This window comes from Biomphalaria glabrata, chromosome 1 (assembly GCF_947242115.1).
Source record: "Biomphalaria glabrata chromosome 1, xgBioGlab47.1, whole genome shotgun sequence".
Lineage (NCBI taxonomy): Eukaryota > Metazoa > Mollusca > Gastropoda > Planorbidae > Biomphalaria > Biomphalaria glabrata.
In genome coordinates this window covers 26097415-26112907 of record NC_074711.1, presented here as the reverse complement: position 1 = coordinate 26112907, position 15493 = coordinate 26097415, and the positions used below count along the sequence as shown (strand labels likewise).

Here is a 15493-nt window from a genome sequence, read left to right as displayed (position 1 = left end):
TCTAAAGGCAATATCTAAACTTGGATGGTCCACACCAACACCCATTCAAGAAAAAGCAATTCCCTTAGCCTTGCAAGGAAAAGACATCTTAGCCAGAGCTCGTACAGGATCTGGGAAAACTGCTGCATATGCAATAGCTGTCTTACAAAAGTTGCTTCACATTAAACAGGTACTTTGTTATTGATTTTTTTTTCTAAAGAATTAAAACAGTCTAAGAAAATGATTTTTCCCAAATATTTATATAAATATATATATTTTTTTTTTATGTTTCTGCTTGTGACATATTTTAGACGGCCTCTCTGCAAGCTACTAGAGCCATTATTCTTACACCTACAAAAGAGTTGTGTAACCAAGCTTACAGAAATCTACTAGTAGGTTATTGAATGTTTAGCTTTGTTTAAGATTTATAGTAACCTATGGAAAGTGTCTCTTTAAAAAAATGTGTTGAATAAATTAACTTTACATTTTATATACAAACGGCTGATATTAAAATATGTTCTTTTCTAAATGACACATTGGCACACTTTAGGTCATGTCATATATATGTATACTAAAAGATTTACTTGAATGACGACATGGTCCGAAATGTGCTAAATAATCATGATTATAATTTACTTGAATATTAATTTAGACATGTTTTTTTCACTAGGATCTAACAACAGGCTGCTCCAGAGACATCAAATGTGTAGATATCTCTCCCCAGTTACCTCTAGCCTCACAAAGGTGATTAGTTTTGTCCTAAACATTTTAGTAAAGCTTTTGAGTCAGAATTCTTTTGATACGGGGACGTTTGCACTGAAAGAATTTTTCTCTCCACCAATCTCACATTCTCTATTAGATATATATCAGTGCAGTCAAGTGCATGTGATCTTGTATGAACTTTTTTTTAACTTGTTTACATTTGATCATGTTTTGCTTTTTTTTATCATATTGTTTTATCATATTGTTTTATTACTACCAATTTTCATTATACCTATTTGTTTAATTTCTGAAGTATTTAAATGCCCTGTTTATTAATTTATTCCTTTGAATTATCATTAGGCCTCTGCTGATGGAGAAGCCAGATATTGTGGTGGCGACTCCAAGTCGACTTTTAGCACACATTCGAGCAGAAAACATCAATGTTAAGAAGACACTAGAGATGTTGGTAGTTGATGAAGCTGATTTAGTATTTTCCTTTGGTTATGAGTCAGATGTCAAAGAATTATTAGAGTAAGTTGTGACAATACTGTTCATCTAATCATAGTATTTCTGAATTAACCTTTTTCAGATACGACTGATGTTTGTAAAATTGACTATATAATATAGATTTCAAGAACCTTGTTCTAGCCTATTTACAGGCTCTATTCAATTGGTTCAATAAATATTAGGTTTAAAATGACCAGATATTGATATAAGGTTAAACTCACCAATGTTAACATTTAATTCATCTTTTTTAGGCAGGCTACATATCTATTAATGTGTTTACTTTTATTCTAAACAGAAATTTCCCTAAAATTTATCAAGCATTTATGATGTCTGCCACTCTTGGTGAAGATGTGAAAAATCTCAAGAAATTGGTTTTGCATAATGCAGTAAGTTTTGTGTGTGTGTGTGTAAAGCCAAAATTTTCATATTTCATATGTAAACTTGTTTAAAATCTATGTTGGATTGAAGCTTTTTGTCCATTTGAATATATTCTATTCATATTGGATATATGCATATTTATTAGGGTGACCGGTCATTTCATCCCTAATTAAATTTTTTTTTCTTAGTAACTTTGTAACTGCGCTGTTAAAGTGTTGACTTTAAGCACTCATTTCATGCAATATATAAATATGTTAATTTAGAATACTTTTTGTTATTTTTGACATGTTATTATAGTGTTCCACTCTTCTCTTCATACTTGTTGAGAAATGAAAGAACAACGTAAATAAGTAGATCTATTAATCATCTATCGTAAAATGAGTTTGTATTTAGTTAAATTTTTTCTATTTGATGTAGGATTGTTATTATTATCCTGCAAATATTGCATGATGTAGTGATCAAAGGCCTAATTGTGGTGGAAGTAGTTGAAATTTTTTGAGAGACAAGAACGATGACAATACTTATGATAATGTCACTGATATTTTAACTCCAGTTGGACATCTTTCACTTTATTTTTATTTGTCATACACTCTTTCTTAAATATAGGTGCATCATTTTTAACCTTAAGATAACATTTTATTTATTCTAAATGCTGGCTTTAACCCTCAGCTGGAGCTGATTCATATAGCCTTTTTATGCTTTTTTTAAAATCCCTGTTATAAGATTAAAGTTATAAGTTGTGGCACTGAAGAATGTCCAAGGAAGAATTATGCAACATTGGGCAAGAGAATTACAAACATTGTACAGCAATACGAATCAATGGATTGTCTTCTGATTATAGCCTGTCTTATTGATTTTGTTTAACACGCAAAAAAAAAAACAATATTTACCTCAGCTCTATTATTATAGATGTAAAATATAACTATTTTTTTAATGATATTAACAGAGTTGCCAACAAGTATGCATCTTGCATATTCTACGCAAATGGACACGAAAATATGCGAGTCGGTTTATCATCTGAAAGTACGCATTTCCCCCTCTAAAGCAAATTTTAGAAATGTAGTTCTTGTTATTCATATATTGATCAGTGTGTTGATGCCTGAAAATTGACTATTTTAATTAATCTACCTATTCTACCACGAGATAAGTACCTTTTTTTCGCGCGCAAAGGTTTAAATGTTTACTAGACCTTACTGATCTAGATATAGCATTCCTTTCACTGTGTCAGTCTTCAAACTGATTGGAAATTTATTGGTTGATTAGTTATTATTAATCTAGACAGGACTATAGAACTATAGATATTTTACGATGTTAGGCACCTATGATAAAATTTACGTAGGCCTAAACTAGATTTAGAATTAAAATATAGAGATCTAGATTTAAATTGATCTAGATTATTCTAAATTTAGATATAGATCCAAATCTAATTCTAGCCTACATTCTAGATCTAGATGTGATCAGATGTGTACTAGACTTGCAGAGCGTATCTTCAGTGTAAGATCGAAAGCTACTGTTATATTATAGTCACTAGTGACTAGCTAGGTTTCATTACTTATGAAGGCCTAAATTCAAAGAATTAAATCAGGGGCATTCAAGGTTGACTGTGTTTGCAAAAGAAAAGCTGTAATTATGCTGACAAAAATTATTCTGTTTGTTTTATAAAACAACTTCAAACATCAGAAACCAGAATAAATAACTTAATCTTACAACAGCTAATCAGCAGACTCAAAATATCCCAGCTTTTATATTAGAAACAAGTTCAATGACTAATTAAGATTATCTGCCTGATAAAGAAAATCTTTAAAATGTTTGTTTTTAGTGATTGTAGAGGATGCCTTTCATTGCTAAGAATGGTCCGAAAGAAGAGAATCTAATTTTTTTCAAAATGTGATAAAATATTTTCAGTGTCTGGATACCTTGTTAAGAAATTACATATAAACAAAACTACTTTTATAGAATTTTATCACTGATCCAGCTAAGCAAATTATCACATGTGGTTTAAGTCTTATTTCACTTGTAACAAAAATGTCAATTCTTTTAAATTAATTTTCTGTTGCCGCTACTATGAAATGTGAAATACACTAGAGGGCATTTTGATCATAAAATTATTGCCAAGTGACAAGAACACCATCATTCAAACATATTCTACAAAGATTAAAAGTGTAAATATTTTGACAAATGTATAAAATGTTTTGTATAACTTTATGCTCTGTTAGCCTTAGGATTATTGCTGCATTTTGTTAGGATTGCTACATTTCGTTGTTACGTGCTTGGATGAGTATATTTCTTTATATTTAGGAAAATACATACACATTTGCCCCTCAAAATACACATTTCCAGGTCTGGGAATACACATTTCCCTTTTGGCATGTAGGCAACAATGCATTAAAGTCTATTTTTATTTAATATGTTACACTTTTTGTCATATAAATTAAAAAATAATTGAAATACTTTTTATTTCCTAGAACCATTTATTTGAATTCCAAATGTTTCTTTTTTTATGTTATTTCTTTCCTGTGTTTTCATCCCCCTCTTAGGTTGTCTTAAAGCTGGAAGAATCTCAGTTACCAGAGACATCACAGTTGAATCAGTATCACATCAAGTAAATAATTAGTATTTTGGAAAATCTAAGAGAATTTTTTTTGTAGTATTCCTATCGTTTTTTTTTTTTTTAAGTCTGAAATTTAGAGCACTATTAAGATTGGTTTTTAAAGTATTTGTTCCATTCATTTTTTATACAACCAGGTGTGAGGAAAATGACAAATTTGCCTTGACAGCTGCATTACTGAAATTGAACTTGGTAAGAGGAAAAACTATATTCTTTGTGAACTCTGTGAACAAATGTTATCAGTAAGTCCCTTTTTTTTTTATTTTTGAAATTGATGAGATTTTGTTATAAAATGCATGCTATTATTCAGAGGTTTATTTTTAATGGTTTTCAAGCATGACTAAAAAGTTTCTTCCATGTTGAAAATCCTTTTTTTTTTTAATATAGTATATTTTATTGAGATTTTTTTTTTTTTCAAAAACATAGATTGAAACTTTTTCTGGAGCAGTTTGGCATTAGAGCTTGTATTCTTAATTCAGAATTACCAGTTAATTCTAGGTAATTATATTTATTAGACATTTATCTTTATGACTGAAATTTTATTTGTTTTATATGTTTTGGATGTTCCTCCAAAATTGAAGATTATTACATACTAGAGAGAGCATATTCCACATGATCATGCAGTCATCCCCCTGTGACAGGTTGAGGAATGTGATGTGTGTTTGGCGCATTTAATGTCTAGGGGATGATTATTTTTAAACTATCACACACCAACCCGTCAGCATATAAATCGAGAGCAGACACGCAATGAGACAGGCAATGAAAGATAGATACAAAGTTAAAAATGAAGAATATTTATTTACATAAATATTTACATAAAAGAATAAAAAAGGGGGAGGGTTTGCATCTATCTCTAATTGATACTAATTTTGATCATCACTCTTGCACTTAATAAGAGAGTATGTCACTTTGTCTTCTGAACTTAGCTGGTTTTCCTGTTGATGTCGCAGCTGGCTGTGTCCTGGCTTGAGGTTCTGTAGCTGTAGGTGGCGCTCTAGCGGGTAGAAGTAGGCCGGAGATACAGTTCTTGTGGAGTCTCAATCCAAAGTTCTGATATCTGTAGTGGGCACAGTAGGGCGGGTGGCCAGCTACCGTGGGCACAAGGGTACTGCGGGCAGAGCTGATCTGCGGTGGGCAGCATAGTTAACAGGATAGGTCCAGTGAGTTGCAGAGGTTTGGCGTAGCTATGACGTCTCGCACAGATCTGGGACTATAGGGACGTCGCACCTAATAAGTTGACAGGTGGGCTGTCGACTAGGCGGGCAAGTAGAGCCGATAGCACCAAGTAGTAGAGTTGAGTAGATCCATGTAGATAGTAGAAGATACTCAACAGCAAATAGGCCAGTGTGCAATGCTGAATAGCACTAAGTACAAAGGCAGGTAAGTAGGCACATGATCCAAACAAATAGCCAATTGGCAGGAGTGCTCCAAACAAATAGGTAGATCTCAGTAGGCGAGTGCAGTGCTGAATAGCACTAAGCACATAGGCAGACACCTGAGGGAGGCTGCGGATAAATAAAGACAAGTTAGGACATGTCTCTCATGCATCTTATCTATGCCCTCGATTGAGGTGCATTCATCAGATTGGTAAAATTGCTTTTGAGTACAATGAGGAGATGATGACAAATGGGATTTGGAAAACAGATGGCTGATAGTAGCAATATAAAATGTACATAAAAAGGGGAAATAACAATCTCAAATAAACAACACAAGTGGAAAGAGAGAAGGGGGGGGAAATGGGCAATGGTCAGCGACCACGAGGGTTTGTTTACATACAACCGTCGGCCTAGAACAATGGACGCGCTTGAATGGAGAGGGTGTCCGTTCAAGGGGCGCAACTCTCGTTAGAATAAAATGAGTAAGGGGGGAGATAATTCATATCTCTTTCTAAGGGCAGTATTAGTACGCTAGTAAAATTATCAAGGCGGTCAGCCGAGATAAAGGAAACAAAATAAGATGTACAAATATATACATGGTTGCATCAACGATCAATTGAGCAACGTAGCATTAAGAGATTAATGCAATACATAAATACATATGCCATGTTTATGTTTTCTACTTACGACAGTGAGAAATACACAATGCACTAATTAAATATAAATGAAATAATAAAATACACATGATAATATCCAGTGAGAAATATACACAGAGTAATTAAGATGGAATTTGTGATTACGTTCGGCTTACCACCAGGTATTCCTCTAGAAGTGAGAATAAATGATATAGTCCAGACTCGATTGCTCAGATAGAATGAGAAATGAGAGAGTGTCTATTCTGCCTTACTCTACCTTATATAGGCCTGGAAGATATGGGAGGAAAAAGGAAATGTTCTAGGCTAAGAATTATCTTACACGTGGGTGAAGTCCGACAAGAGTCGCACCTGGGAGTGCCACGAGGCGTGTTGACCCTAGTAATCTCTTTGATCAAAGAGAGACGTGGGAGAGGGGGGGGGTAGAAAGATTGGTTTGCATTCCACGCAAGGTGGTGTCAACTGCGGCCGTCAGACATCAAAGAGACTGTGTGTTTATCTTTTACCCCGGTCAAGGGAGATAAGTGAAAGCCTTGGTCTAGTTGTCCCAAGGTGGTCGACCAAGTCTAGCCTGGAGAGGAAAGGGTGGGGTAGGTGAAGAAATTGGAGATAGGACGGGGAAATGACTAAAATAAAATAAATAATAGTAAATAATGTGATAAATTTGAGTGACTCTGGCAGCAAGCTTTTGACTTGTCACACCCCCATGCATTAAAATGTAAAATTATTCTCATCTTTTGTCATACAATTTTAAACCAACAATTGAAGTGAAATTACATCTCCATGGAAAGAGAATTTATTAGCTTTGACCCAAGAAGAGTAACTCTGTTTTTTGTTACTTTAGTTTTTAATCTTGTTTTTTATTCAACATAATAATAATTGTTTCTATTTAAAATGATTTCATATTTTGGGTTTAGATTTATATCAGATTTGCAAACTTAAACTTTTAACAGGTGTCATATTGTTGACCAGTTCAATGATGGCCTGTATGACTATATTATAGCATCTGATGAGTCCATCGCACCTTCTTCTAAAAAGTCTGTTACAAAGCAAAAAGAAAAAACTAAAAGGTAGTCAAAGTAACTTGAAATATCTTTCTTTTATATATTAATTTTGTATTGGTTGACACTGACAATTGTATATATGTAAATTGGGTATTGTAAATTTGCTAAACTTTATCTTATTTGTACATTAGTGAAAACATTATTCAACAAATATTTCAGACCAAAGAAAGAAGATAAGGAATATAGTATAGCTCGAGGACTAGACTTCTACAATGTGTCAAATGTAATCAATTTTGACTTTCCTCCAAATCCCAGTTCATATATTCACAGAGTAGGCAGGTAGTTTGTTTTTTATCTTAGTCTCATTTTTTTAACTGACATTTCACATTAACAATTGTCGGTTATTTTTTTTTAAACACATAACTTAAACTGTATCTGTTAAAATTATTATAGCAAAAACTATTTAATGTTTTAAATAAATTGACAATTTTCTTATTATTTTCACTATTTCTTAATTACCTTGCCACTTCAAAAAAATATAATTTGATTATCAATATTACTTTTTTTAATTTATAGTTTATAAATTTATTTTCCCATTTTTATCACCAGGTAGATGAATTATTTCTTCACAGCTCAGTCTGTGTTTAATTATTAATAGTCTTTTCAATCTCTTGTACTTTCAGGACAGCAAGAGCAGATAATCAGGGCACAGCTCTCTCTTTTGTCAGTATCAAAGACAATGAGAAGCTCGAAGAAGTGGAGCAGGCTCTCGTAGAAGATAATGGTAATTTTACTAGTATAATATTTTATTAATTTTTTTAGTACAAAGCAATTTTTTTTAAGATGTCATAATAATTTATTATATTGTATATCTCTAGCTCAAGAGGGCCAGTCAATATTTAAACCCTATAACTTTAAAATGGAAGAGATAGAAGGTTTCAGGTATAGAGCAAAAGTAAGTTGATTGTTACATAAATATGTATTTATTTATTTTGTTGTTTGTTTTTGTCATTAATTGTTTACTAATTTACCTTATCAAAAAATGCATAGTTCTTGTAATTCCTTTCTAGGATGCACTGCAAGCTGTCACACGTTCTGCTGTACATGAAGCAAAGATGAAGGACATACGACAAGAAATTTTCAATTCAAATAAGCTAAAGGTTTGTTTTTTAACTAGGTCACCATGTTGTTCACTGCTTAAAAAATAAAAAATGTAAGAAATTGGAACCAAGGCATCTCTTGTTTTGTGCTGAAAGTGACATTGTCATTAAATGTTGGATTCAGAAACTTTCTTTTACTATTAAGAATACATACATTTTTTTTTTTTAAGTTTTATTTAAATGGTCAGGAAAACTTGTTCAAATGCATCTTGTGCAAGATCTTAGTGGAAAGGCTAGAGTCACTAAAATATTTATACCAGGGGGAAAAAGTAGTTGATAATGCTGTATATTTTTGGTTAACACACTGGTACCCCTAAGGGGCTGTTCCATTGCCATTATATAAGTAATTTTTATTTCAATCAGATAGTTCTCTTTGATTTTTTGTTACTTGAGATTAGATAATAATCATAAAGATGAAATAAACATTGAAAAATACTGTAATTAAAATGTTTTAATATCAGGTGTGAAAAAAAAAGTGATGATCAACCTCAGTATTCTTAGATAAATTAAATTTCACTACAAATCTAGGTTTTATTTTCAAAAGGCACAATAAGATTAAGACTACTTAGGAAAATGTCTTTCTTTGCATTAAACCATGTCAGTGTTTTCATTCATTTTATTCTCAACATCTCTGCCTGCTTTGACAAAACAAACAAAAAATAATCTTAAATAAACTCATAAATGCTGTTGTATGAATGTAAATTTTTAATTGCATTGCTGTAATATTGTTTATGTGTAATGCACTATTGTAAAACCAATTTTCTTCAGGTTATAATTGTTATTTTGGTATATAAGCTTGATGTCAGATTATTATATAACTATGATTGAAATATTAACTATATTTCTTCAGTCCTACTTTGATGACAATCCCCAAGATTTAAGAATTCTTAGGCATGATAAGCCACTGCATTCTGTGAAAACAACTAAAGAACTAAAGCATGTTCCCGAGTATATAGGTAATTATTGGTGTTATTTTACTTTATTAAAATGCTGTGTTTTTTTTTGGCTTTTTTTTTTTTTGTTTGTTCTACCAACTGGTGTGAATGTACACTTTTGTTTCTTATAGTTATAATGTTTTTTGTTTAGGTGTAATGCACAAATTGTAAGACAAAGTTCCATACGGACAATAAAGATTATTATTATTATTATAATTATTATTATTAACTGCTGTGTTTAACTACAGTGTTAAAATCAATCAATATCATTTAGTCATTAATATAATTTTTTTATATCTATTTACTATACAGAGTTTTAAATAAGAAATATACTAGCATGACATTCACAACTGTTGTTAATCTGCAGGATTACTTCCCTTGAACTATCACTATTTTAATAATTTATTTTTCACCAAACCCCTATGTTTATTTTAAATGCTAAGCATTTTATTTCCAGTTATATTTCAAATTTACTTTTTTAAGAGTTTAAAAAGAAATGATTTTATAGGTAGAGCTAAAAAATATTTTGGGATTTGATATTCTTGAAATTCTAAGAGCAGTCTTCAAGACTTCAAAGTTATTTCAAAGATGAAGCAAAATAAATGTTACCTTATCATGTTTCAGTTCCCGATGCACTTCTTCAGTTAAGAACACGACAGGGACAGAGCAATCTTCACAGTTCTAGATTTAGACAAGGTAGACCATTGTCTCAAGCTGAAAGAAAGTTCAGAGTAAGATTTTTTTCCATTCTGTTACATAACAAGGATTATCTTGGTAGATTAAGTAGATAAATATGTAATGCATTTACTTTTCTTTTTGTTGTTATTTTTGCTTGCAAGATATTATATTGGAATAATTGGAATAGTTTTAATATATCATGCTTTTATTTGTTTATAGTTATACATTTATTTTTGGTTTTAAAAAAAAAAAAAACTTAAGTAAAAAAAGAGAACTAACCAATTTATTTTTTTTTTATTTATTTTTTTTTGTTTACAGAAACGCAAGTCTGACCCACTAAAGAGCTTTGAATTTGCTGGATTGGCTGAGAAAAAAAAGAAAAGAAGAAATAAATAAATTATTTAAAAAAGAATGTTTTGTCCTTTATGGATATAAAACTTTGTTGTTGTTGTTGTTTTGTTCATTTATATCTGTTACCTTACAGTTACAGATTTCAGTCAATGTAAAAACTTAAGTTAGTTCTTATACATAGTTTTTAACTAAAAATATTTCACTTCTGATTAGATGATGCCACCAGATATTAATTGTGTTACTAGCTGATCTCCTTTTTAACTTTTCAGTCTCTCATTGCTGACATTTTATTGAGCCTAGAATTGCATTGGTGGGTGGATGGCTCAATCTGAGAAAAAGAGATGGAAGAGAATAATAATGGCAATGTCTTTGGATTCTGAAGATTAAGGATGACTACACAAATTCAGTTGCAACCTGAATATTTTGTGTCTGGTGCAGGAACATCTTTGTATTAGAGAGGAGGCAAACTGCTGTGTGACCAACAATGGTTTTATCAAAGTCAATATCTAATTACCAGTATCACAAACATCCAAAAGAATTGATTACTACAATACAAATTAAAAAATTTAGATCTAACAGAAATAAGTGTAAAAATGTTTGCTTCTTATTTGAGATCAATGAGAACACTAATGTAACATAAAATACAATAAATTGAATTAAAGAAATTATATAGAATCTAGATATGGTGGCTGAGCAGTAAAGCACTTGGCTTCTTCTTCTTCTTCTTCATCGTTCTCATTGTTATGTTGGAGTGTTCATATGACTAGACCAATACATGAGATGAACTGCGCAGTGGTTTCCAAATCAGGGAGCTCTCCATATAGTTTTCTTTCTATTGGGGTGATTTGGGGCCAATGTCTTATACGGGCCTCTTGGTAGAGAGAGCAGTTTTGGAGGACGTGGTCGGCATTTTCTGGTGATACTCCACATGGGCAGATTTCACTGGTTCCAATTTTGAGCTTCCGGAACATGTGTTGTCGCATTCTGTTGTGTCCGGTCCTGAGTCGAAAGATTAGACGTTGGTCTTGTCGGGATAGCTTATAGTAAGCATCATCTTTCTTGTGATTTGGCTTCTTGTGACTTGGCTTCTGAACTGGGGTCCTGGTCAAGATTGGGATTTTTAGACCCAGCTGTAATGGGTACCTGACATTAGTTTGGGAAAGTAAAGGCAGTTGGTTGTTGTGCTGGCCACATGATACCCTTGTTAACCGTAGGCCACAGAAACAGGTGACCTTTGTATCATCTGCCCTATAGACCAAAAAGTCTGAAAGGGAAACTTGATTAGATCTATAGAAAGTATTAAAAATTTTAAAGAAACAAAAAGTCAGGTTTGTAGGAAATGTTCAATCACAACATTCTAACACGACAGACACAAATTAAGCACTCTGACCATCAGTTGCGGACTGGTTCATTCTTGGCCCTGTGGAGCTTACGGATGGGCTACTTTGAATGACTGATAATGCCCTGTTAACGTGATTGACCACGGCCTTATAAACATGGCCTACTAGCCACATACCATATTCCGTAATACACGTGTACCGTGTTTCTGTTGAACTTCAACTCTTTTTATACACCTAGCGATTAATAAACAACAAAAGATCTCTATTTTCTGTAGTCCTATAGAAGTTGCGTTATTGTAAACATATTAGGGGAAATCTAGAACTTATAAATTAAAATGCATTTCTGCCTCTACATCAATCCTTCGCGAGTTGCCTGCCTTTCTTTTGGTTTTTGACATTAGCTATTTCAGCTTCTCTGTTCTCTGACATGCTGTCAATGCGCGCCTTCAACTTATTCCGATGCCTTTAAACAAGTAAGTCTCTAAAAATCCGATCACGATGCCCTAGTGTCTTGTAACGATAATACAGTTGATATTGACTGGAGTCGACACTGACAATTTGCGTAACGAATTGATGAATATAGCAGAGAAACAAGTCACGATGAATATATATGACTTTTCTGTCCGTTGAAATGTTGCAAAACATGATACAAAAACACTTGCAATTAAAAGTTCCACGTTGAAGATTGTTGATAAAGACGTTCTTCAAGAAATTGAACACAATAATAAGTGTCAGCGAGCAGTTTGATGATCAGAGATCTTCTTGTCCATGGAATGTGAATTTGTTAAGGTGCATGAACGTTGAAGCCTAATATGTTTTTTTCCCCCCTGTTCAAGTGTTATTCTTTAATTCTTTGATCAAAATAAAAATAAAAAAGTCTCAAAAGCATATGCCCTATATAATAATTAAAACATTTTATTCAAAGAAATTAAGGTTGCTCGTGATTGTAATGTAGATTTTTGTTTAGGTCTACTAATTGACATATCGTAGGCCTATATCCCTACGTGTAAGACAATATATATATGTTCCCCTGCTGACGATTAAATTATGTAGGCCTAGGGCCTATATGATTATATATACTGATTTAGGAGTTGACTCTCATATAGAATCTATATACCGGTACGAATAAAATTGTGTAAAAACATAAAACTTTTATTCACACTCTGGATCTATTTCTTTTTCTGAAACCTGTTCCATTCCCCATTTCAACTTTTAACTTCACCCAGGGCCGCCGCTATATATACCTATTGTGCAATGTGTGCACTTTAGGGGGCGGCCAAATCATTATTCCAAGGTTAAATAGTTTAAATAAATTCTTATTATTCCATTATTCTTTGAAAATATAAACGATATTCGTACATAAGAAATTATTTTGAAAACTAGAACAAATAAAATATAGCAGCGACCGAGGTATTCCCATGGGTTTTTCCAAAAAGCGCCTACTCATTTCTGGCATTTAATTTTCGCGGGTTGCTTGTAATTTTTGTTTCGAGTCCAATGGCCCGCCCTGTAAGTAAATATATTACTGGTAATTTAAAAAAAACATTTTCATCAGTGGGGGGGGGGCGCGTTAGTTCCTCTCATATGGAGGGGGGGGGAGCGCAACGTCCTCACAAAAAAAAAAAGGAGTGTTATGGAGTGTGTGTGTTTCCTAAGCGTCGGTAAGAAGAGGTTACGCGATTGATTGGTGGTTATGCTGTAACAATGATGAAATTAACATACCTAGTGCAAATGTGAGACGATCTTAAGACATGAAAGAGTAAAGACTTTTTGTTTTGTTGTGAGCTAGATTTTGTTTAAATATTTGTTTATTTTATTAGCCTACTATTAGATCTATATCTCATCTCAAGTTAAATCGTGAATAATAACAGTTCTATTGAGTTCTTGTTCACAAAGAAGTTAATGGAAGTTATTCAAAGTTTATTTATCAAAAAATATTAAACGCCTTCATCGGTTCATTTGTACTACTTGTTTGGAGCTACAAGCCAACAACCGACCAACAACAGGGGGGGGGGGGCGTCAAAAAAAGGTTGTAGACTTGAGCGGAAACCTTCCGCAACTACAATTCTATCTTCAGGAATAACTTTTTACAACACTTAAAAATTATGGAGGCAACACAATTTACGAAAAAACAAACAACGTTTTAGTGAACTTTCATGACGTCACTTTAGATTCTATACACAGCGTTCAATTAATATAAATGAAAAATAAAACCTACAAAATTATGACTAAGTTTCTTTTCTTTTTTATTACATTCTTTTAAAAAACTCAACGGCCTCACTGTCGAGGCCTACATCGCACCTCAGGGCTCTAACTTCTATTGTGGGCTTAAACAAAAATGTTATCTAGGGAGTCGCCACCCGGGAATGTGAGAAACACTGACTTACTCTGTTTTTTTACAAGTCATTGTTTAAGTGACTTGTACTTAGGATTGTTTACTTTCTTTAAACTCAAGAAAAATATTTAGCGCTCAGTTGATTCATTTGTTGGATAAATTTATAGGCACCTCTGAATCCGTGTATTTCAGATGATTGTGGATACAATGCACATCTCTCCAAAATACAATCGTGATAATTATCATGAAAAAAGTTCCACTGTCAATGGCTTTTGTATTTCGAGCTTTTTTTTTTTTTCGGATTATGCTTTATTTTACAATAACAAACAAGTTAACATATCAAGAGTCCAGACCATATAACACTGTTGAGTTGTCAAAGTTATCGAGAAATGGTATATATAGATCATGATCATTTCCGCTGTTCATTATAATATACCTGCCGCAGCTCATCAATTATAAATTCATCGTTGCAAATACAGGAGCATAAGCTAGTAGTCTGAATGACATAAGTGTTTTTAAGTTTATCACAAAAAAAAAAAAAAAAAAAACAAGATGTCAGATTTCTGTTGGCACGTATGTCCGAAATTAGGCGGCATTTTAAAATTTCGCACGCAGGCGGCCACAACCCTCGCGGCGGCCCTGACTTCACCTAATAAGAGTTAACAATATTACAAAGGGTTAACCCATTGGTCATCTGTTTTTTTGTAAGCAATTTAAATTAATGCAGCAGGTTTCAATATTTTCAGCACGAATTTCAGAAGCTATGAGGCTATAATGAAGTAGGCATATAATTAAATAACATCAACAACGACAATCTTAATTTCCGCCATGTAAATGAAAGTTTTAGTCCTTCCCATTTGTCAAGTGTCGGAGTTTCCAATGATTGGATCATTGCTTGCATGCACTGGTAGCACAATTTGAATAACACTATACAATATCCATTAAATATTTTTAACAAGGTTACAAAGACAGTTTGTGTGGAAACACAAACTCAAAATCGGCCCCCGAAGTGGTCCACCCAGGCAGGCAAGCGACAGAGAAGAATGGATAAAGAATGTTGTCAGATCGTGTGTGGTGCCCCAACGAAGGTGAAGTTAGATGTGAACCTGGGGGCCCTAACTGATGTCATATAATGATAATCTAATTGATCTAATTGTTTTGTAAAGGTCGATCTCTTATTCAAAGCCTCAAGAAAGAAAAAAAAAACATTTCCGTAAAAAGAAAAAAAAATCCTTTAGTTAAGTGTCTTATGTGGTAGGGCGTGCACTGCAGTTCACGCAATAACATGTAAAACTACTTATTAATTGTTGTTTTAAATTATGTTCCATTTTTATGCATATTAAATAGATTGTTTCTCTTTAAAAAATTGTAAATATTTTTTTTTTTTGTAAATGTAGTAGTTAGTAAGACTGAACTTAAATAATTTATACAATAATTAATACATTTCTAAAAAAAATATTTTTTTTTCTCAAAAAATCTAAAACCGT

The 15493-nt window shown here is 32.6% G+C and overlaps 1 protein-coding gene across 1 annotated transcript in view; it reads left to right on the top strand.

The window, feature by feature from the left end:
* Positions 1-10417, top strand: part of LOC106068062 (probable ATP-dependent RNA helicase DDX56) — a 17865-nt gene extending 7448 nt beyond the window's left edge. The window contains exons 2-17 of the mRNA XM_056030196.1: positions 8-169; positions 291-371; positions 650-723; positions 1042-1212; positions 1484-1574; positions 4104-4168; positions 4312-4416; positions 4601-4672; positions 7157-7273; positions 7427-7546; positions 7891-7991; positions 8086-8162; positions 8278-8367; positions 9218-9323; positions 9927-10033; positions 10299-10417. Of these exons, the coding sequence (XP_055886171.1) occupies positions 8-169; positions 291-371; positions 650-723; positions 1042-1212; positions 1484-1574; positions 4104-4168; positions 4312-4416; positions 4601-4672; positions 7157-7273; positions 7427-7546; positions 7891-7991; positions 8086-8162; positions 8278-8367; positions 9218-9323; positions 9927-10033; positions 10299-10376 (1617 nt within the window). The 3' untranslated portion in view covers positions 10377-10417. The remainder of the gene's footprint in view (positions 1-7; positions 170-290; positions 372-649; positions 724-1041; positions 1213-1483; positions 1575-4103; positions 4169-4311; positions 4417-4600; positions 4673-7156; positions 7274-7426; positions 7547-7890; positions 7992-8085; positions 8163-8277; positions 8368-9217; positions 9324-9926; positions 10034-10298) is intronic.
* Positions 10418-15493: the final 5076 nt, after the last annotated feature.